The sequence below is a fragment of the Procambarus clarkii genome, chromosome 47 (genome assembly GCF_040958095.1).
Source record: "Procambarus clarkii isolate CNS0578487 chromosome 47, FALCON_Pclarkii_2.0, whole genome shotgun sequence".
Lineage (NCBI taxonomy): Eukaryota > Metazoa > Arthropoda > Malacostraca > Decapoda > Cambaridae > Procambarus > Procambarus clarkii.
The window spans coordinates 7,376,273-7,399,842 of record NC_091196.1 but is presented as its reverse complement, the minus strand read 5'-3'; the positions used below and the strand labels follow the sequence as shown (position 1 = coordinate 7,399,842).

Genomic DNA, 23,570 nt, shown 5'->3' with positions numbered 1-23,570 from the left:
CCCATATCTCTTACTTCCAAGTTGAATGCTCTAAGGCACTTAACCTACTTAAAGTTTTGTCCCATACTTCTTGGGGAGCGGATAGGCACACGAGCCCCTATTTGCACTCCTCTCTCGTCCTGTCTAAACTCGATTATGGTTGCCCTGCCCTGCATACTCTTCTGCTTCTCCTTCTACTCTTCGCCGTCTTGATGCTTTGCACCATACTGGGTTGCGTCTCAGCTCTGGTGCCTTTCGTTCGACTCCCGCCCCCATTTTGTATGTTTACACTGGCTTCCTCTCTCTTCAGGACCGCCGTGATCGCTACTGTCTTCGCTATCTTGCGCGGTCCTTACAACACCCCTCCTTTCGCCTCTGTCGTGCTTTGACTTTTCCTCCTCCTGTAGCTTCTGTTCCTCTTCATAGACTCCCACTTACTGTACGGTTATCTCGCTTACCGGATTTTCTTTCTGTTCATATTTCTAATGTTTCTCCACATATTGTTCCTTCCTTGCCTCCGTGGAAAGTCCCCCTTCCCAAGTTTTGTACGTCCTTGACCTGTATTACTAAAGCCTTTACCCCTCCTACAATTCTGAAAAGCCTCTTCCTAGAGTTTTTTTCTTCGCACTCCCACTCTATTTCGATCTTCACCGATGGGTCTAAATCTGCGGACGGTGTGGGCTACTCTGTTGTTTTTCCTGACCATACTTATATGCGTCGCCTCCCTTCGGAGGCTAGCGTCTTTACAGCAGAACTTTATGCTATTCTCTCTGCTCTCCGTCTCTTGCTTTCTCATTCTCGTTCCTCCTTTGTGATTGTAGTTGACTCTCGTAGTGCCCTCATGGCTCGAGAGTCCTTTAATCCTCTCCATCTGGTGGTCATAGAGATTCAACGTTGGCTGTTTTTTTATTCTAGTAAATTTAAATCAGTAGAGTTTTCCTGGGTTCCCAGCCATATTGGTGTTTCTTTCAATGAGCGTGTGGATGCTGCTGCTAAGGAAGCTATACGTTCTTGTCCCGTCTCCCGTAAAGGTATTCCTTATTCCGACTTTTATCCTGTTATTAATTCCTCCATCCTTGCCCGTTGGCAGGGTTATTGGTCCTCTGTGGTTAGTAACAAGCTGTGTACTCTCAAATGTAGAGTCCCCGTGGCCCTCCTCCTACCACCGTAACCGGCGGTGGGAAACTGTTTTGGCACGGCTGCGGGTTGGCCATACTCGCTTAACCCACGGTTATTTAATGGAGCGCGACCCTGCTCCTTATTGTCCGAATTGCGTTGTCCCTCTTACAGGTGTGCATATCCTTGTTGAATGTCCCGACTTCCAGGACGAGCGTGTGTCTTGCTTTCCGACCGTCCCTCGCGGTCACTTGTCCCTCGATAGAATTCTAGGTGAATCGGATACTTTTGATATCGTTCGCCTTATGCGTTTTTGTTCTCGTATTGGCATTCTTGATGATATTTAGTGCCCTCTAATTATTTTGCACTTTGATGGTGCTACATAGCCTTCCCAGTTTGGTGCCTTCTTTTGATAATTACTTTACCTTATGGCGGAACAGCACAAAGAGGAGCGGTTGGGGATAGGGGATTGGGACAGGGGATTGGAAAGAGCATTTGGACGAAGATTAGGGAATCGGGAATTGAGGCAGGAGGGGACGAGTGGCCTGAGACTGTCCTATTTGCCTAAGGGAAATTTGACTAGAATAGTTTATGGCAGGAACATCCAACCGGGGGGGGGGAAGGGGAAGAATGACCCAGAAAGGGGATTGGCAATGAGGGGAAGGGGATAGGGGAGGAAGGAAGGGAAAAGGGGGGGGGGAAGGAAAAGGGGGTGAAGGAGGGAAAAGGGGGGGGGAAGGTTACCTGTACACACATCACTACACGTTCACGACCATGCACAAGCCAAACTTCACAAGCCAAACCGTTCTCGCACTTTCGTATAATCAATATTAACTTATGTCACCTATGCTCGTATTTAATAAGTCAATATTGACTATACGAAAGTGCGAGGACGGGTTGCACAAGCACGCTGTCTTCTCAAGCACGCTGCCTGCACACCCATGCGTGGTCCTCCCAACATCTCCGCTCCTGCTTGTACCGTTCTTTGTACATTACTCAACAAGAGGCCCTTGCTCCCCATCTTTTCCTTCCTATTGATACAAGGGCGGCTCGTTTGCAAGATTCTCTCTCAGTTCAAAGTAGAAAAATCTCTCCAATGTTGTTCCTGCTAAGCCCCTGTGATGGGTCCCACATGTGAAAATGTCCAGAAACCTGACAAACGTGATGAAGGCTTGAAACGTACGTTTGTTTTTCGTTGGGTAGATTAAATAATGTGTTTAGTGTGTTTTCCCCCCTCCCCGCTCAGCTCGTTGATGCCGTGAGGGGGGCTTAGTGGGCGGCTGCCGGAGTGTGATGCTCCTTGGGACAGTCCTGTCCTTTTCTAGCCTTGTGCTCCTGCTGCCGTCCTCTCCAATTGTGCTGAGCACCTTTTCCTTTTCCTTCTGTTTCGTTTTTCTCCCCCCTCTTCTCTTACCTGCTTGTCGTTTCCTGCTGACCTTTTGCTTGTTTTAGATCTTTCTTTGGACTTCTTCTATTTTGACGCCCGGGTGCTTGAGGAGGCATACTCTTGCACCCGTAGAACTGTTGTACCCGACGTCTCGAGCGAGGGGAACCTTTTATTGTCAATCCCCCCCTTTCGTCGCTGAACCCGATCTCGACGGACTGACGGTTCTTAAGGTGGCGCTTGTGGGGCGTATACTCACGACGCACCCCTAGGGGGCCCCGGCATGATCGGCGATAGCTTCCTGTTGGGTGTCCTGCCTCTAATTGTGGCTCCATGGTGTGTATAGGGGCACATTCGTGGATGAATTTCTTTCTCTTCGTCTCTGTCGATAAATGTTTCTGTTGTACCCTCTCAGGCTCCTGGGGTGGGCGACCAAGCCCCCGAGTCGGCCTGTATTGGAAGACCAGGCTCTGTAACTCCCGCTGCGTTGGGCCCCGACCTTGCTCCTCCTTTGACCGTCCTGACTTCTTTCCCCAGCTCCCCTCCCTCCTCTGTGGTTGGGTCGAGCCTCCAGCACCCAGTGGTGACCACTTCGTTCTCTGGTGCTGCTAAGTCTCTCGTTGTGACTACTGCGCCGTTTAACCCCTCTCTCTCTGGGGGTTCTCAACGCCGTTCGCGCCCCGGCCGCACTCGCTCGATTCCTTCCCGTACTGCTGCGTATCAGGCCTTGTTTTGTCCCGCTTCATGGGCCAAATACTTTGATCTCCTCCCTCTTGATTCTGCGCCTCCTGACGATTTCTCCCTCCATCGGCATCTTGTTGATTCCGTGGATGCGTCTGTTACCTTCAACCCCACTCGTCTCGGTACACGTGTCGTTGCTGCTCCTTCTCAGGATGCAGCTTCCTGCTTGGCAGCCTTGTCTTGCCTTGGCGAGATCCCTGTTCGGGTATCCAAGAATGTTCAGATGAATGCCGGTGTTGGCACTATTCTCCTCCCGCCCCATGTTGCAACCGGTGTTCGGAATCTGCAGGATTGCCACGATGATATTCGGCATATCCTTGATGCCCAAGGCCATTCTGTCCACCAGGTTGACTCGTTTACTCGCCCCCCTCGTGGTCGTCGCCGTCAACTCCTTCGTGTTGTGAACATCACCTTTGATGGTAGGACCCTTCCATCCTCTGTCTTTCTTGCTGGTGCCAGGTGCTCTGTCCAGGAGTATATTCCTTCTCCTCGACTTTGTAACAAGTGCTGGAGGTTTGGGCATGGTGCCCTCCGCTGCTCTGGGACTGTCTCTCTCTGTCCTTTGTGTGGGGGTGAAGGTCACTCTAAGTCGGAGTGCACTTCTCCCCAAGTTCGCTGCCTGAACTGCGGTGAGGCCCATCCTACCTTCTCCCGTGCCTGTATCCATTACAAGCTTGAGGCGGCCGTCCTCAACTTGAAGCACCGGGAGCGTTTATCTTTTCCCGAGGTGAGGCGTCAGGTTTGCCGGCTCCCTTCTTATGCTAACGTCTCTTATGCTCGCGTGTTGCGTTTTTCCTCTCCTCGTCCTTCTCTCCTTCCTCAGACCCACAACCGTTTCCAGGCCTTGGACCCTGATACGCCCACTGCCCCCTCCTCTGTTCCTTTGAGTTCTCTCCCGAAGGGTCCCCCTCCTGGTCCTCTGTCTGGGGTTCCCCTTCTTTCTACCCGGTCTGTCATGTCTCCTGTGTCTTCTTCCTCGTCTCCCTCCGATCCTCCTTCCCATCCTCTTCCTCCATCTATTGGCTCTCCCCGCTGCCTGTCGGTGCAGGTGGATGTCCATCGCTCTCCTAACAGCCGTCGTGTGTGCTCTCGTTCAGCTTCTCCTGTTGAGACACTGGAATCCGTTGCCCGGTACATAGTTGCTGGGTCACCGGTCTCTAAGTCAGAAGCGTAAGCCTGGCTGCTCTCCTTCCTCCTCCCCAGCGGGTAAGAAGGCTTCGCTTTCTTCCTTGGCCCCGACTTCTGGCTCTGTTGTTCCTTCTCCTCCCATTTCAGTGGTTGCGGCCCCTGTTCCTGCTATGGAGATTTCTTTGGCCCCTGCTTCTCTTTCGGTTGCTGCCCTTGCTGAGGTGCGCTCCCCTCTTTTTACTCCCCCTCTTCCTGCTCCTCTCCGTTGTCTCCTCCTCTCCGTTGTCTCCTCCTCCTCCGGACCCCGCCCTCCCACCTCTGGTCTGTTCTCCCGCTTCCTTTCCTCCGTCTTTGTTCAGTTTTCCCATGCCCCCTAACCCTGACTTTGCTGACCCTGATCCCGACCCTGATATTCTTTAACGTCCTGTGTTGCTCTTTCGCCTTTGTTTCTTCCTTGTTCTCTGTTGTTGTCCTTTCCCTTCTCGTCGATGTCTATTCCTCAATGGAACGTTCGAGGTTATTACGCCAATTTCCTGGAACTCCAACTTCTGATTTCGCCCCTTTGTGTCTGTCTCCAGGAGCCGATGCTTGGTGCTCGTCCTGGTCGTTTTCGTGGCTATTCCTTTCTCTCCCCCCCCCCCCAGCCGTTGCTGGGGCTCCTAATTCTTCTGCTCTCTTGATCCGCGCTGATGTTTCCTTTGTTCCTTTACTTTTTTCTTTGCCTCTCCATTGTTCTGCTGCTCGTATCTTTGTGGGGAAATGGTACACAGTTTGTTCCATTTATCTCCCCCCGAGTGTCCCGCTTTCTCTCCGAGTTGAAACACCTCTTGGACTCCTTGCCGGAGCCTTTGCTCTTGCTGGGTGACTTCAATTGTCGTCATTCTCTTTGGGGTGATGTTCTGACGAATACCAGGGGTCGCCTTCTTGAGCCGTTTCTCCTCTCTTCTTCCCTGTCTCTTCTGAATTCTGGTGAGCCCACTCATTTGGACTCTCGGACTCGCACCCTTTCCTGTCTTGATCTTTCTCTCTGCTCTTCTTCTCTTTACTTAGATTTCACGTGGCAGGTTCTTGATGACCTCCATGGCAGTGATCATTTCCCTATCCTTGTTTCCTTTTTCTCGTTTCGCCCATCCCTCTCCTTCCCTAGGTGGCAGTTTGCTAAGGCAGACTGGAACCTATTTACCCTCAGTGCTGCTCTCTCTGACCTCTCCCTTCTGCCTCTCCCTCGTGCTCTCCTCCTTTTTCATGACACTGTCTTCAACGCTGCCCTCCGCTCTATTCCTCGCTCTTCCTCTCGGGGTCCGCGGAAGTGTGTTCCCTGGTGGAATGCGGATTGTGCTCGGGCTGTCCGCTGTAACCGTGCAGTCTGGAAGAGGCACCGCCGTCGGCAGACGGCCGATTCTTTTCTTTTCTTTCGGAAAGCGAGTGCGGTGGCCCGTAGGGCCATCCGTACAGCTAAACGTGAATGTTGGGCATCTTATGTCTCGACAATTACGTCCGAAACTCCTCTGTCCCAGATCTGGAAGCGTATCCGCAAGATAGCGGGTAAGTTCGTTCCCGATGTTTCACCGGTCCTTCACCTCCATGATACTCTTGTGGCGGACCCGTTGCAGGTCGCTTCCGAACTGGGTTCCCACTTTTCTTCTGTTAGCTCTGGTCTTCATCTTCCCCAATCTTTCCTTCTTCGTAAACCTGTCCTTGAGTCTCGTCCTTTAGATTTCTGCACTCGTCTTCAGCTTCCCTATAATGATCCCATTCTTTCTCTCTGAACTTCGTTCTGCCCTGGGCCTCTGCAGTTCTACGGCGGCGGGCTCCGATGGTATTCATTATGAGATGCTTCGCCGTCTCCCTCCGTGCATGTCTCGGTATTTACTGAGTCTGTATAATCGGATCAGGGAGTCGTCGTCAGTCCCTGAGGACTGGCTCGATGCCGTTGTCCTCCCTGTTCGCAAACCGGGGTCTTGGTGTACTTCCCCTAAGGACTTTTGCCCTATTGCCCTCACAAGTTGTCTGCAAACTCTTTGAACGTATGGTTAACGTTGGTCTGATGTGGTTCCTGGAACACCATCACCTCCTCTCCCCTTCTCAATTTGGTTTCCGCAAATGCCGCAGCACGACAGATGTCCTGGTGAACTTGGAGGTCTATATTCGTACTGCTTTTGCTGCGAAGACCTCCGTTGTTGCCGTCCTTATTGACCTGGAAAAGGTTTATGACACCACTTGGCGATATCATATTCTATCTCAACTTCATTCTTTTGGCCTTCGTGGTCATCTCCCTCTCTTTCTCCGCAGCTTCCTCTCTCGTCGTTCCTTTCGGGAGCGCCTTGGTACCGCTCTCTCTGCCTCTTTTCAGCAATACGAAGGTGTGCCCCCAGGGTAGTGTTCTGAGCACTACTCTTTTTTCCTGGTTGCCCTCAATGGTCTTCTTTCCTCTCTTCCTTCAGGTGTCTTCTCCGCTCTCTCTGTCGATGATCTTACCCCTTTGCTGTCAGGGTGATGATTCGCCTCTCCTTCAGCGCCGGCTTCATATTGCAATTGATGCCGTGTCGTCTTGGGCCACCGATCATGGCTTCAAGTTCTCTACTTCTAAGACTTGTGCCATGACTTTTACTCGGAAACGGGTCGGTCTTCGTCCCTCTGTCACTTTATGGTCATCCCCTTGGGTACAAAGATTCTGCAAAGCTTTTGGAGTTATTCCTTGACACTCGTTTGTCTTGGTCTCACCATATCTCTTACCTCCGTGTTAAGTGCTCTAAGGCATTTACCCTCCTTCGGGTCTTGTCCCATACTTCTTGGGGGGCTGATAGGCGCACTCTCCTTGCTTTACATTCCTCTCTAGTCCTGTCTAAGCTCGATTATGTTTGCCCTGCTTACTCGTCTGCTTCTCCTTCTACTCTTCTTCGTTTTGATGCTTTGCACCATACTGGGTTGCACCTCAGTTCTGGTGCCTTTCGTTCGACTCCCGTCCTTAGCTTGTATGTTGACACTGGCTTCCTTTCTCTCCAGGACCGTTGTGATCGCTACTGTCTTCGCTATCTTGCGCGGTCCTTACAACATCCTTCCTCTCGCCTCTGTCGTGCTTTAACTTTCACCCCTCCTGCGGTTCCTCTTCACCACCTCCCTCTTTCTGTCCGGTTATCTCGCCTACAAGATTTTCTTTCCGTTCGTATTTCTAATGTTTCTCCTAGTGTTCTTCCTTCTTTGACCCCGTGGAGAGTCCCTCTTCCGCGGTTTTGTACTTCCTTGACTCGTATGACTAAAGCTTTTACCCCTCCTACGGTTCTAAAACGCCTTTTCCTTGAGCACTTTTCTTCTCACTCCCGCTCCGTTTCTGTCTTCACCGATGGGTCTAAGCCTGCGGACGGTGTTGGCTACTGTTGTTTTTCCTGATCGTACTTATGTGTCGCTTACCTCCGGAGACTAGCATCTTTACAGCGGAGTTTTATGCTATTCTCTATGCTCTTCATCTCCTGCTTTCTCGTTGTCAGTCTTCCTTTGTAGTTGTTGTTGACTCTCGTAGTGCCCTCGTGGCTCTCGGGTCCTTTAATCCGGTTCATCCAATAGTTGTCGAGATCCAGCATTGGCTGTTTCTTGTTCACAGTAAATTTAAGTCGGTTGAGTTTTGTTAGGTTCCCAGCAATATTGGCGTGTCTTTAAATGAGCGTGTGGATGCTGCCGCCAGGGAAGCTGTCCGCTCTTGTCCCATCTCTCGTAAAGGTATTCCATATTCCGACTTTTACCCGATTATCCATTCCTCCGTCCTTATCCGTTGGCAGGCTTCTTGGTCGTCTGTTACTGGTAACAAACTACGTACTCTTAAATGTTGTGTTTCCTCGTGGCCGTCCTCCTACCACCGTAACCGGCGATGGGAAACAGCTCTGGCGAGGTTGCGTATTGGCCATACTCGCTTAACCCATGGTCACTTGATGGAGCGCTGCCCTGCTCCTTATTGTCCTAGTTGCATTGTCCCTCTTACTATCGTGCATGTCCTGACTTCCAGGACGAGCGTGTGTCTTGCTTTCCGACCGCCCCTCGCGGTCACTTGTCCCTCAGTAGAATTCTTGGTGACTCGGATACTTTTGATATCGTTCGCCTTATGCGTTTTTGTTCTCGTATTGGCATCCTTGGTGGTATTTAGCGCCCTCTGATTATTCTGTGCATTTGATGGTGCTACATAGCCTTCCCGGTTTGGTGCCTTCTTTTGATAATTACTTAGTGGGTTTTCATATTTATTTAGTAGTCTTGATTACAGTAGTTGGCATTGACGTAGACGTTCAGACGGAGCTTGGAGCGATGTATACTTAGTAGATGAAAATGCGGAGTTGAAATGAAATGAAAATGTCCATAGAGTTGGCAAGCAGGGGATGGAAGAACGGGGCGAGGTTGCAGAAATCTTGAGCAAGGATCTGGAGATGAGGTGAAGAGGGGAGATGAAAGATCGGTGGCCCAACCACCGCGGATTAGAACTTGAGTAGATGGAAGTAGAATTGAGTAGGGCGTCATTTGCAGTCCACACAGAGGCTAGGAACGCAAGCAGCTGGCAGTTGATGGTAATTGAAGGTTGATTACTTCATAGGTTTACTTCTTTCTTGATGGTGGGAGCAAGCTCTGATCTTTGGTCTTTGTTTTCGGCTTGTCTTTCTTGGCGGTCCGACTTCGTGTTGACATTGCTGTGGGATCAATAGTCATAAAGAAAATCGGCAGATGAATAGTTGTATTTCTGTGAAGGTGGAGATGTCATTCTCACAGAGACATCCTCATCTGATGAGTCAGATGAGTACATACCAGGAGATGTGGGTCTTGGAAGTAATGTTCCTGATGGTTTAGTAGCAGCAGTAGGACTTATTGCAGATGTAGAAGGTTCAGTGGATGTATGTACTGTGGGTGGAGATGTAACAGGAGATGGTGGATGAGAAGTCGTCGGCTTCTGGGTTGCTACCATGCCAGGAGCAGATGTTGCAGCTGCAGTAGGTTCAGTATCGTTCACAGTAATGTCCGAGGCCGGACCAGGAGCTGGAGCATCATCCGACAATGGGTTTGAAGGGTCGGGGACTAGTACAGTGGTCCCTGAAGGTTTGGTATGAAGAGGTGCTGGGTGACTCTGCTGGGTTGAAGGTTCATTGCCCGTTCGTTCTTGAATTTCTTTCTTTATCATACCGGCGTGTTTCGGATATTTCGCGTAGTATTGAGGGTCAATAATGGCAGGGTGGAGCATGGTAACATCAGTGCAGTAACGAACTGTCAGCATCAACGTACCAAAACTCTCTGCGGGTTCCGTCATCGTTCAGTCCGTTTTCGTAGTTGATGTTCCACTCCCGAGCTGCGACACGTTTCTGAGAAATATTAAATTTCAGGTCTCTAGGGCAATTGTAAGACGCATAAACAGGAGCAGGAGGGTCGTTGTCTTGTGTGGAGAGACTAATAGCCTCTACTGGGTCTGGTGTAGGGTCAGCAGCAACTGGAGTAGTGGGTGGAACAGTGGCAGAATTGAATTGAAATTGAAATTGAAATTGAAATAAGTTTATTGAGGTAAAATACACACAAAGGGATGAGGTAGCTCAAGCTATTCTCACCCCATTCAGTACAACGTGTTAATATATACATAGACACACATCACAAATAAACACATTACCAAACATTTTGAGAGGTAAAAATATACATTTCCTCCTTCACAAGTAGTATGTTATCAGACGTACACACAAATACTTTTATGACCTAGGTATACTGTATAGACAAGAAAAACAGTGGCAGACAGTAGGTCAACAAGTGCGGCAGCGTTTACAGTGATTTCTGGCTCAGTAACTGAGGTGGAAGCTGAGGCAGAGGTGGGGAAGACTTCGTCAGGTACGGTGATTGTCTGGAGTCCGTTAGCCTTGTAGACGATATTTAGAATCCTCACAAATTCTCGGTAGTTGGAACCAGTAATGTCACTCACTAGTAAGGCCGGAGTCGCGGAGCTCTAGGCGGAGATGATCGCGGTGAAAATCATAGATGTGGCGAGGGTGTTGGCAGCGTTCCATGACAGGGAGCACTGGTCCACAGCAAGCCACAGCAGCAGTAGAGGTCCAGTGAGAGTCAGTGTTGTAGTCCGTCGTGGCTGTGGATCGTCCAAACTCTCTGGGGTCACCAATGTAACGTATGTTTGTTATATTGTTGAGTAGATTATATACACAGTGTTTAGCGGGTTTTCATATTTATTTAGTAGTCTTGATTACAATAGTCGGTTGTTGGCATTGGCATAGACGTTCAGACGGAGTTTGGAGCAGAGCAGAGCAGAGCAGAGAACTGAGTGAGGCCGGAGTCGCGGAGCTCTATGCAGGAGAGCGTTGTAGCTCGATGCCGTCGTATTTTTTTTCCTTGGGGAATATTCCTGTGCTGGCCCTAAGTCTCTGGCTGGCCCACTAAGTGTTGCTTGTTTCCGTTTTACTAGGGCGGAGTGTGAGTATTTATGACTCGTATGGTCGCTTCAGTATGATTTTGTCCCATGTGTTTAACAACTTCTGCTCTTTTGAATCTAAGATAATATCTTAATGAGTTTGTTACTCTGCACTGTGTTAGATAATGTTCCAGTGGTCTGTCTGGCATTTCTCCAGTGCTGACATTTCCTCTCATCTATCTGAACCTGTAAGCCTATTTCCCATGCACATGGGTATCCAAGCCTGATGCGATGTAAGTGTACTACTGTTGTTCTACTGCTCCCTTTCATCAAACTAAGTGGTTCGTAGTTGGTTGAATTCTTGTACTAACTCACAGATCCTGATGTTGCAACTGCTGTGTTGTGGTCACTGTACATTTTTTGCATTGCACTGTTTCTAATTCCTTTCTTAAGTTGTGATAGACTCTGTGGTATGTAAATGTCTAAATTTCTTTTATTAGTTGCAAGTTTTGCAGCTTCGTCTGCAATGTCATTTCTTATTATTCCCACATGACTTGGCACCCAGTTGATAAGTACCAGTCGGCCTTGTCGTTTGAGTGTTTGCATTAATATGACGTTTGTGATCAGATGGATGTTATCACATATGTGTTCTTGTTGCAAGATTTCAATGGCAGTTCTCGAATCTGTATGATAACATGTTGTCGGTGTTCAGCAAGAGCATGTTCCAAAGCCTTTTGAATGGCTAGCATCTCTGTAAAGTCGAACACCCATTTGAGAGTCTCCAACTATTTACATAGTTTCCTGCTTTAACTGCAGTTCCGGTTTCTTGTCCCTGCTGGTCTACTGATCCATCTGTGAAGTAAGTGAAGCTGTCAGATGCTACGTTTGCTTCTATATGCATCTGTGCAATATTACGTAGCAGATGAGGATTTGTCTGATTCTTTTTTCCTTCAAGAACCATAATCTTAGTCTGCTGGCGGAGATTCCCAAGGGGCTTGCATAACAAAATCGGCATGTATTTCGTCAACACCCCTTTCAGTGATTGTGTTTGTTATATTGGTATTGGTGTTTATCGCTCAATGGGTCCACCTGTTGCTATTGGAGGTTCTTCTGTCAAGAGTTAGTGTTCCAATGATTATATCTTTAAGTGAACTGATTTTAGGTCTAGTCAATATCTTGGTCAGCATATACACAGCACTCCCTTTTACCCTTATTTCAGTTGACGTTAGCTTGGTTTCTAGTCTTGGGTTCAATATTTTAGTTCATCTGGGAGCTCCTGTTATGACTCGGATTGCATCGTTTTGAATAACCTCAACATTTGCCCACTTGTCAGGAGGAAGAGTGAGTAAGGCAGGCGCTGCATAATCAGGTAGGGAACGAACGCCGTGTATGTAAAGCATTCTTAACACACTTTGTATCTCGCTGCTAAACGGGGCCCTGTGATTGCTTTCATTATATTTAGTCGTGATTTTGTTTTCTCCTTCAGATATTGAATTTGCTTGTTGAATGTCATTTTAGAATCTATCCACTCAGAGATACTGATATCGAGTAACCCACTGAAGGTTAAATTAATGTCTTGAATGTCTAGGTTCCTGTCTGGAGTGTTGCCGCCTAGTCTCATTGCCTTAGACTTCTGTGCAGATATTTTAGCCCTAAAGCGCTGCATTCAAATGTTACTTTATCTAATGCACCTTGTGCTTTATTTAGAATATTATTTAGATGTGGTCGTAGTCTGCTGTCAGCTCTGTCGAAGCTGTAGCGTCTTGGGGTCGATTAGAACTGTACACGCAGAGTGCTACATTCTTGAGGATATGGCAAGTCCTAAGCATCTAGATTGCAGTTCACTGAATCGCTGGAAACTGTACTGTGAGCTATTCATGTTGTTGTTATAGATTCAGCTACTCGAAACAAGTTCCAAGTAGCATGGGCTATGGTGAGCCCGTAGTGGGCTTACCTGGCACAGGATCGGTGCTGTGTGGAGCTTTTCACTTTATGCTTGCTTATATTCGGTGACTACACCTCGGCTTCCTCCACTAGGATAGGAGGATGAAAGAACTGTTACCTGTAATTAGGGAAGAGATTATAGCTTCTGTAATTAGTGCTAATTAGTTACGCCATTAAGCTAATGAGAAGTTGGCGTGAGTATATTGTTTGTACTCGCTACAGGCTCATACTCCACCTTGTTACGTGTACCAATGGTTTACACACCTCTCCCACCTGCTAAGTCATACTCGTGCCTGTATATACAAAAAAAGCATGAAAGTATAATTTTTATTACGTTTAGATGGAGGCAAAAAGCCAAGTTTTGTGTTCATAGCCGTTTTTAAGTTTATGGAGGAGGGAAAAAGCCTAGTTGACTACAAAGCTGGCCGACGCCAACCAGTATCGGTATAGAGGATCCCGCTAGAATCAGAGAAGTGAGGGCACCGTAATTCCCGAATGAAAGAAATGATTGGGCACATGCTAGTGATCAATAGGGAAGTGACCTGAGGTCGCATAACGTTGCGAGATGCACGCAGCTGCGTGAGAGGACCATTGCGCTCTGTGGCGTCGCACGAAGAAGGTGCTAAGTGGATACCTCAGTGAAAATCGAGGATATGACAAGGTTATGACGTAGAAGGAGCACTTGTACCTGGCAGTCATGTGTGCCTCGATAGTATCCTTGGTGATAGATACCTTTGTTAGCGCCTTATATGCTTTTGTTCTCGTTTTGACATCCTTAGTGATATTTAGTGCCTTTACAATAACTTGCAACTTTGATGGTTCTACTTTGTATTCCCAGTTTAGTGCCTCTTTCTGATAATTTCTTACTTGGCTGGAAAAAGCCTTTGGGGGATTGTTTTTGTTAACCATGATGTATGTTATAAGTAACTTGTGTTTTTTCTGATCTGTTTTTAACGTTTTTCATGTTAAATTTGTTTTTGATTTTCCCATTTATAATACACTTATACTGAGCACCCCCTCCCCATCCGGCCCGTTGGCGCCGTGAGAGGGCTTAGTGGACGGCTGCTGGAGTGTGATGCTCTGTAGGACAGTCCTCTGTCGTTTTGTGGCCTTGCACTCCTGCTGCTGTCTTCTCTAATTGTGCCGGATCGCTTTTCCATTTCCTTTTGTTTCGTTTTTCTCCCCCCTCTTCTCCTATCTGCTTGTCGTTTCCTGCCGACCTTTTGCTTGTTTTGGTTATTCCTTTGGACTTCTTCTATTTTGATGCCCGGGTGCTTGAGGAGGCATACTCTTGCACCCGTAGAGCTGTAGTACCCGACGTCTCGAGCGAGGGGAACCTTTTATTGTCAATCCCCCTTTTGTTGCTGAACCCGATCTTGACGGACTGACGGTTCTTAAGGTGGCGTTTGTGGGGCGTATACTCACGACGCACGCCTGGGGGGCCCCAGCATGATCGGCAATAGCTTCCTGTTGGGTGTCCTGCCTCTAATTGTGGCTCCATGGTGGGTATGGGGGCACATTCGTGGATGAATTTCTTTATCTTCGTCTTTGTCTATAAATGTTTCTGTTGTACCCTCTCAGGCTCGTGGGGTGGGCGACCAAGCCCCCGAGTCGGCCTCTATTGGAAGACCAGGCTCTGTAGCCCCCGCTGCATTGGGCCCCGACCTTGCTCCTCCTTTGACCGTCCTGACTTTTTCCCCCAGCTCCCCTCCCTCCTCTTTGGTTGGGTCGAGCCTCAAGCCCCCAGTGGTGACCACTTCGTCCCCTGGTGCGGCTAAGTCTCTCGTTGTGACTACTGCTCCTTTTGACCCCTCTCTCTCTATGGGGGTTCTCAACGCCGTCAGCGCCACGGCCGCACTCGCTCGTTTCCTTCCTGTACTGATACGTATCAGGCCTTGTTTCGTCCTGCTTCGTGGGCCAAATACTTTGATCTCCTCCCTCTTGATTCTGCGCCTCCTGACGATTTCTCCCTCCATCGGCATCTCGTTGATTCCGTGGATGCGTCTGTTACCTTCAACCCCACTCGTCTCGATACACGTGTCGTTGCTGCTCCTTCTCAGGATGCAGTTTCCCGCTTGGCTGCCTTATCCTGCCTGGCGAGATCCCTGTTCGGGTCTCAAAGAACGCTCGGTTGAATGCCAGTGTTGGCACTATTCTCCTCCCGCCCCATGTTGCAACCGCTGTTCGGAATCTGCAGGACTGCCATGATGACATTCGGCATATCCTTGATGCCCAAGGCCATTCTGTCCTCCAGGTAGACTCGTTTACTCGTCCCCCTCCTGGTTGTCGCCGTCAACCCTTTCGAGTTGTGAAGATCACCTTTGATGGTAGGACCCTTCCATCCTCTGTCATTCTTGCTGGTGCCAGGTGCTCTGACCAGGAGTATATTCCTTCTCCTCGGCTTTGTAACAAGTGCTGGAGGTTTGGGCATGGTGCCCTCCGCTGCTCTGGGACTGTCTTTCTCTGTCCTTTGTGTGGGGGTGAAGGTCACTCTAAGTCGGAGTGCACTTCTCCCCAAGCTCGCTGCCTCAACTGTGGTGAGGACGGCTGCCTCAAGCTTGTAATGGATACAGGCACGGGAGAAGGTAGGATAGGCCTCAACTTAAAGCACCGGGAGCGTTTATCTTTTCCCGAGGCGAGGCGCCAGGTTCGCCAGCTCCCGCCTTATGCTAACGTCTCTTATGCTCGCGTGTTGCGCTCTTCCTCTCCTCGTCCTTCCCACCTTCCTCAGACTCTCAACCGTTTCCGGGCCTTGGTCCCTGATACGCCCACTGCCCCCTTCTCTGTTCCTTTGAGTTCTGTCCCTAAGGGTGCCCCTCCTGGTCCTCTGTCTGGTTTTCCCCTTCTTTCTACCCGGTCTGTCATGTCTCCTGTGTCTTCTTCCTCGTCTCCCTCCGATTCTTCTTCCCATCCTTCTCCTCCATCTATTGACTCTCCCCGCCGCCTGTCGGTACAGGCGGATGTCCATCGCTCTCCTAATGGCCGTCGTGTGTGCTCTCGTTCAGCTTCTCCTGTTGAGACGCTGGAATCCGTTGCCGATACGTAGTTCTTCGGCCCCTACTACTGGCTCTATTGCTCCTTCCCCTCCCATTTCAGTGGTTACGCCCCTGTTCTTGCTATGGAAGTTTCTTTAGCCCCGGCTTCCCTCTTGGTTGCTGCCCCTGCTGAGGTGCACTCCTCTTACTGCTCCCCTTTTCCTGCTGCTCTCCTTGACTGCTCCTCTTCGTTCCCTCCTCCTCCTCCTCCTCTTCCTCCTCCTTCGGACCCCGACCGCCCACCTCTCGTCTGTTCTCCCGCTTCCTTCCCTCCGTCTTTGCTCAGTTTACCCATGCCCCCTAACCCTGACTTTGCTGACCCTGATCCCGACCCTGATATTCTTTAACGTGCTATGTTGTTCTTTCGCCTTTGTTTCTTCCTTGTTCTCTGTTGTTGTCCTTTCTCTTCTCGTCAATGTCTATTATTCAATGGAACGTTCGAGGTTATTACGCCAATTTCCTGGAAATCCAACTTCTGATTTTACGGTTTTCGCCCCTTTGTGTCTGTCTCCAGGAGCCGATGCTTGGTGCTCGTCCTGGTCGTTTTCGTGGCTATTCCTTTCTCTCCTCCCACCCCCCAATTCTTCTGCTCTCTTGATTCGCGCTGATGTTCCCTTTGTCCCCTTACTTTTTCCTTCGCCTCTCCATTGCTCTGCTGCTCGTATCTTTGTGGGGAAATGGTACACAGTTTGTTCCATTTATCTCCCCCCGAGTGTCCCGCTTTCTCTTCCTGATTTGAAACACCACCTGGACTCCTTGCCGGAGCCTGTGCTCCTGCTGGGTGATTTCAATTGTCGTCATTCTCTTTGGGGTGATGTTTTGACGAATACCCGAGGTCGCCTTCTTGAGCTTTATCCTCTCTTCTTCCCTGTCTCTTCTGAATTCTGGTGAGCCCACTCATTTGGACTCTCAGACTCACACCCTTTCCTGTCTTGATCTTTATCTTTGCTCTTCTTCTCTTTACTTAGATTTCACGTGGCAGGTTCTTGATGACCTCCATGGCAGTGACCATTTCCCCATCCTTGTTTCCTTTTTCTCTTTTCGCCCTTCTCTCTCCTTCCCTAGGTGGCAGTTTGCTATGGCGGACTGGAACTTATTTTCCCTCAGTGCTGCTCTCTCTGACCTCTCCCTTCTGCCTCTCCCTCGTGCTCGCCTCCTTTTTCATGAGTCTTCGACGCTGCCCTCCGCTTTATTCCTCGCTCTTCCTCTCGGGGTCCACGGAAGTACGTTCCCTGGTCGAATGCGGACTGTGCTCGGGCTGTCCGCTGTAAGCGTGCAGCCTGGAAGAGGCACCGCTGTCGGCACACGGCCGATTCTATTTTGTTTTGGAAAGGCAGTGCGGTGGCCCATAGGGCCATCCGTACGGCTATGCGTGAATGTTGGGCATCTTATGTCTCCACAATTACGTCCGAAACTCCCCTGCCACAGATCTGGAAGCGTATCTGCAAGATAGCGGGTAAGTTCGTTTCCAGTGTTTCACCGGTTCTTTACCTCCATGGTACTCTTGTGGCAGACCCGTTGCAGGTCACTTCCGAACTGGGTTCCCACTTTTCTTCTGTTAGCTCTGGCCTTCATCTTCCCCAATGTTTCCTTCTTCGTAAACCTGTCCTTGAGTCTCGTCCTTTAGATTTCTGCACTCGTCTTCGGCTTCCCTATAATGATCCCTTCTCTCTCTCTGAACTTCGTTCTGCCCTGGCCCTCTGCGGTTCCACGGCGGCGGGCTCCGATGGTATTTATTATGAGATGCTTCGCCATCTCCCATCTCCCTGATGACTGGCTCGATCCCGTTGTCCTCCCCATTCACAAACCGGGGTCTCTGGGTACTTCCCCTAAGGACTTTCGCCCTATTGCCCTCACAAGTTGTCTGCAAACTCTTTGAACGTATGGTTAACGTTCGTCTGATGTAGTTCCTGGAACACATCACCACCTCTCCCCTTCTCAATTTGGTTTCCGCAAATGCCGCAGCACGACAGATGTCCTAGTGAACTTGGTCTATATTCGTACTGTTTTTGCTGCGAAGACCTCCGTTGTTGCCGTCATTTTTTACCTGGAAAAGGCTTACAACACCACTTGGCGATATCATATTCTATCCCAACTTCATTCCTTTGGGCTTCGTGGTCATCTCCCTCTCTTTCTCTGCAGCTTCCTCTCTCGTCGTTCCTTTCGGGTGCGACTTAGTACCGCTCTCACTGCCTCTTTTCAGCAATACGAAGATGTGCCCCAGGGTAGTGTTCTGAGCACTACTCTTTTTCTGGTTGCCCTCAGTGGTCTTCTTTCCTCTTTCTTCAGGTGTCTTCTCCGCTCTCTATGTCAATGATCTTACCCTTTGCTGTCAGGGTGATGTTTCGCCTCTCCTTCAGCGCCGGCTTCAACTTGCAATTGATGCCGTGTCGTCTTGGGCCACCGATCATGGCTTCAAGTTCTCTACTTCTAAGACTTGTGCCATGACTTTTACTCGGAAACGGGTCGGTCTTCGTCCCTCTTGTCACTTTATGGTCATCCCCTTGGGTACAAAGATTCCGCAAAGCTTTTGGAGTTATTCCTTGACACTTGTTTGTCTTGGGCTCCCCATATCTCTTACCTCCGTGTTGAGTGCTCTAAGGCCCTTACCCTCCTTCGGGTATTGTCTCATACTTTTTGGGGGGCGGATAGGCGCACTCTCCTTGCTTTACATTCCTCTCTCGTCCTGTCTAAGCTCGATTATGGTTGCCCTGCTTACTCGTCTGCTTCTCCTTCTACTCTTCGCCGTCTTGATGCTTTGCGCCATACTTGGTTGTGCCTCATTTCTGGTGCCTTTCGTTCGACTCCCGTCCTTAGCATGTATGTTGACACTGGCTTCCTGTCTCTCCAGGACCGCCGTGATCGCTACTGTTTTCACTATCTTGCGCGGTCCTTACAACATCCTTCCTCTTGCCTCTGTCGTGCTTTAACTTTTACCCCTCCTGCGGTTCCTGTTCCTCTTCACCACCTCCCTCTTTGTCCGGTTATCTCGCCTACAGAATTCTCTTTCCTACAGGAGTATTTATAATGTTTCTCCTCGTGTTGTTCCTTCTTTGCCCCCGTGGGGAGTCCCCTGTCAGCGGTTTTGTAAATCCTTGACCCGCATCACTAAAGCTTTTACCCCTTCTACGGTTCTAAAACGCCTTTTCCTTGAGCACATTTCTTCTCACCCCCGCTCCATTTCTGTCTTCACCGATGGGTCCAAGTCTGCAGACGGTGTTGGCTACTGTTGTTTTTCCTGATCGCATTTATGTGTCGCTTACCTCCGGAGAATAGCATTTTTACATGGGAATTGCTTTATGCAATTCTCTATGCTCTTCGTCTCCTGCTTTCTCGTTTTCAGTCTTCCTTGTAGTTGTTGTTGACTCTCGTAGTGCCCTCATGGCTCTCGGGTTCTTTAATCCGGTTCATCCAGTAGTTGTCGAGATCCAGCATTGGCTGTTTCTTGTTCACAGTAAATTTAAGTCGGTAGAGTTTTGTTGGGGTTCCCAGCCATGTTGGTGTGTCTTTAAATGAGCGTGCGGATGCTGCCGCCAAGGAAGCTGTCCACTCTTGTCCCATCTCTCGTAAAGGTATTCCATATTCCGACCTTTACCCGGTTATCCAATCCTCTGTCCTTACCTGTTGGCAGGCTTCTTGGTCGTCTGTTACTGGTAACAAACTACGTTCTCTTATAGGTTGTGTTTCCTAGTGGCCGTCCTCCTACCACCGTAGCGGGCGATGGGAAACAGCTCTGGCGAGGTTGCGTATTGGCCATACTCGTTTAACCCATGGTCACTTGATGGAGCGCCGCCCTGCTCGTTATTGTCCTAATTGCATTGTCCCTCTTACGGTCGTGCATGTCCTTCTTGAATGTCCTGACTTCCAGGACGAGCGTGTGTCTTGCTTTCCGGCCACCCCTCATGGTCACCTGTCCCTCAATAGAATTCTTGGCGACTCGGATACTTTTGATATCGTTCGCCTTATACATTTGTGTTCTCGTATTTGCATCCTTGGTGATATTTAGCGCCCTCTGATTATTCCGCACATTTGATGGTGCTACATAGCCTTCCCGGTTTGGTGCCTTCTTTTGATAATTACTTACGTATATAGAGCTTCTTTTTTCCAATATCGTCATTTAGTTCACAACTCGTCAATTTTTGGTCATTGTCTGAACTAATCAATTTATACTATGTACTGTATTTCTGTACAACAATACCAACCGTTAAAAATGAAAAAAATGAGTTAAATGAGTTAAAAATGAGTTACACGTTTAATGCACATCACTCTCCGGTGCCAAGTCACCCACTTGCGGACACACACCGTTACAACGATAGTCAACCTCCAAGTAAAGGTCGGCATAATTACCCCTCTTAAATAATTTCACAATCTCACGTTATTCACTAATAATAATTAGGTGTTCAGAACACCTTTACTGAATTTTGTCTTGCAACTTATTCACGTCAAGTTAAATCCAATTTCCTTATGATTACTGTTCTCAAACATGCGTCCTGTGCGTCCGGTCCTGAACAAACTGAAACGTCGTTACTTTCTTTATTTTCAGATGTGTTGATTGTCTAATCAGTCATTTACTGTTTTTTTTTTTTTTTTTTTTTTGTTAGTCAAATCCTAAATATTGTTTTTCAATCTTCCATAACTTTTTGTCTAAAAAAAACTTTTATTCCTAATACATTTTGTAACCAAATATTGACGTAATGGACAATTATATAGAATTTATTACTTCACTTTACACAATCCTATTAAAATAACGCTAAATAACTAACTTAAACATTCTTAGGCATAGTATAGTACATAATTAGGCCTCGGATAGTGTGTATTAGACCTACAATGTTAGGTTTTATTAAACAACATATATACAAAACCTTTTCCAGTTTGTGCAAATTCAATTGTATAAAATTTTATTTAACTAGCATTACCCGGCCACAGCAACCTTCCCTGTCCCCCCATCCTCCTCGGCATTCTCTCCTCACCCATGTCCTCGGCTTCCCGACCATTCCCCACTCCATCGTCCCTTCGTCCTCCCAACCATTCCCCACTCCACCATCCCCTCGTCCTCCCAACCATTCCCCACTCCACCATCCCCTCGTCCTCCCAACCATTCCCCACTCCACTGTCCCCTCGTCCTCCCTACCATTCCCCACTCCCCCATTCCTTCTTCCTTCCCACCATGCCCCACTCCCTTGTCCTTTTGCCCTCTCCACCATTCTCCATTCCCCCATCCCCTCGTCCCCACCATCCCAAACTCCTTTTCCCTCGTCCTTCCCCACCATTACCCCCTCCCTTGTCCCCTCATCCTCTCCACCATCTCTCACTTCCGTCCCCTCATCATCCCCACCATTTCTCACTCCCTCATCTGATGCCTTCCCAAATGGTCTAAAGTTCCCATCGGAAAATATTGAATATCAAGTGATGTTCTCATCACTGAAGTATAAGAAAAACATTTAAAAATTAAATGAAAATATGAAAAAATAAAAATATATAGTATAATCACGAAATGAATTGTATAGTAAGCAACACAGCTGAATTTCACCGCAATTCACACAAAATAATTAAATCAAAATGAAAATAAATCAAAATCTATGAAAATTCAATTTATCAATGCAATCAGAAACATTGAAATGGAATTGTAACATATTTAGTATAGCTTGTGTTGCTCTTACATGCAACAGGTGGCGCTGTTTGTCAAGAAAAACATAGTTTTACCAGTCAAAGGTGTGACATCTATACTTATACCTACGAAATGAACGATATGGTAAACAGCACAGCTCAATTCGAACACAATGTGAAAAATAGTTATTTAAAAAATATAATAAATCAAAATCCATGAAAAAAATTATCAATGCAATCGGAAACATTGAAATAGAATTCGTGACATATTTAGTATAGCGTGAATGTTGCTATTATGTGCAAAAGATGGCGCTGTTTTTCAAAAAGGCGTTTTTTTTTTTTTTTTTTACCCGTCACAGGAGTGGCTTCTATATAGTTGGTATATAAAAATATACGCCTATTCGAATGCAACGTTGTCAAAATTTCAAAGCAATTGGTGAAGAACTTTTGGAGATTACAGCATATGTTGCTCTTACATCCAACAGATGGCGCCGTTTTTTAAAAACATGTTTTTTCCTGTCACAGGTGAGGCATGTATATAGTAGGTATATAAAAGGATGCGCCTATTCCAATGCAACGTTGTGTCAAAATTTCAAAGCAATCGGTAGAGAGGTTTCAACGATTTCCCTCGCATGAAAAACAGTTTTTCAGAAAGTTTTTTTTTTTTTTTACGGTCACAGACGTGGCATCTACATAGTATGTATATACTATGTAGAGGCTACATAGTATGTATATACTATGTAGAGGCTACATAGTATGTATATACTATGTATAAACCTGGCCGGATGCGAAAGGAACATTGTGTGAAAATTTTAAAGCAATTGGTGAAGAACTTAAGAAGATTATCGATTTTGAACAAACGAACATTTCCATTTTTATTTATATAGATTGTCCATTACGTCAATATATGTACGATGGCCCACTTCGTTACTATAAGAACTATCTAAACAGGAGGATGGGCTGCTAAAGAGTCTCGTCATTTCTAAAAATTGTGAAGTCTCTCCTTTACTGTTTTATTAGTCCAGATTATTCTTCTAAAATTATAGTCGCCTATTAATTACCCAGACATTATCAGACTTGATTGCCTTTGATAACTCTTCCCATGTTTCTTGGTCCATGCTCGACGGCCAATATACAATGCCAATTAACTGGCTAGCACTATTTTATTTAATTCCTTCCAAATAGTTTGTGTTAGGCTCAGTTTTGAGTCGCTCTGACATTACATTTAATTGTTGTTGTTTTAAGATTCGCTACCTGGAACATAAAGTCCCAAGAAGCATGGGCCATGGTGAGCCCGTAGTATACTAATTTTCTGACACAGATTGCCAATCTTCCTCCCTGCACAATTCAGCTATCAGCATGAAAAAAACTTGCAACTTGTTATTATGCTAAGACAATAGTTCCATCTTATCAACGTTGATCCATCTTTCTATTAACGCAGTAATAAATCAATTGATTCTGGGCAGTAAAATGCCTTTAAGTCATCAAATTAATTTCTGATACTCCTACTGTTTGTGTAGTTCACCTTTGGAATTTAATGTTTATTCCCTTTTAGCTCCACTTGTTTGCCTAAACTTTAAATCTACTGAACCAGTTCTTTATGCTTTCATTATACTTAAATTTTCCCTGATGTTTATTACAGATTTTGTATGTGTCACAAAGCCATCTGTTTACTTACCAGGCCGAGAAGCTTGGGGAATCGATCGTAGATGAGGTGGACATATCAGAAGAAATCAAATCAACTATATACGAAGCTTTTGCCGAGATGACGTGGTGGCTGCCTGTGAAGGGCGCAGACTGGAAGCATCCTGAAGGCCCGGACTCGAGTATCCTAGGTAAGATGCCACGGAATAAGAAAAACCTCGTATGATACTAATTTCAAGGTCACAAATACTAACATTCTCTATCTCTCTCTATCTCTCTCTATCTCTCTCTATCTCTCTCTCTATCTCTCTCTATCTCTATCTCTCTCTATCTCTCTCTATCTCTCTCTCTATCTCTCTCTATCTCTCTCTCTATCTCTCTCTCTATCTCTCTCTCTATCTCTCTCTCTATCTCTCTCTCTATCTCTCTCTCTATCTCTCTATCTCTCTCTCTATCTCTCTCTCTATCTCTCTCTCTATCTCTCTCTCTATCTCTCTCTCTATCTCTCTCTCTATCTCTCTCTCTATCTCTCTCTCTATCTCTCTCTCTATCTCTCTCTCTATCTCTCTCTCTCTATCTCTCTCTCTATCTCTCTCTATCTCTCTCTCTATCTCTC

The 23,570-nt window shown here is 47.4% G+C and overlaps 1 protein-coding gene across 1 annotated transcript in view; it reads left to right on the top strand.

The window, feature by feature from the left end:
- LOC123762897 (formylglycine-generating enzyme) overlaps positions 1 to 23,180 on the top strand; it is a 40,336-nt gene extending 17,156 nt beyond the window's left edge. Inside the window, exon 3 of the mRNA XM_045749651.2 lies at positions 22,992 to 23,180. Within this exon, the coding sequence (XP_045605607.2) occupies positions 22,992 to 23,180 (189 nt within the window). The remainder of the gene's footprint in view (positions 1 to 22,991) is intronic.
- The last annotated feature ends 390 nt before the right edge of the window (positions 23,181 to 23,570 follow it).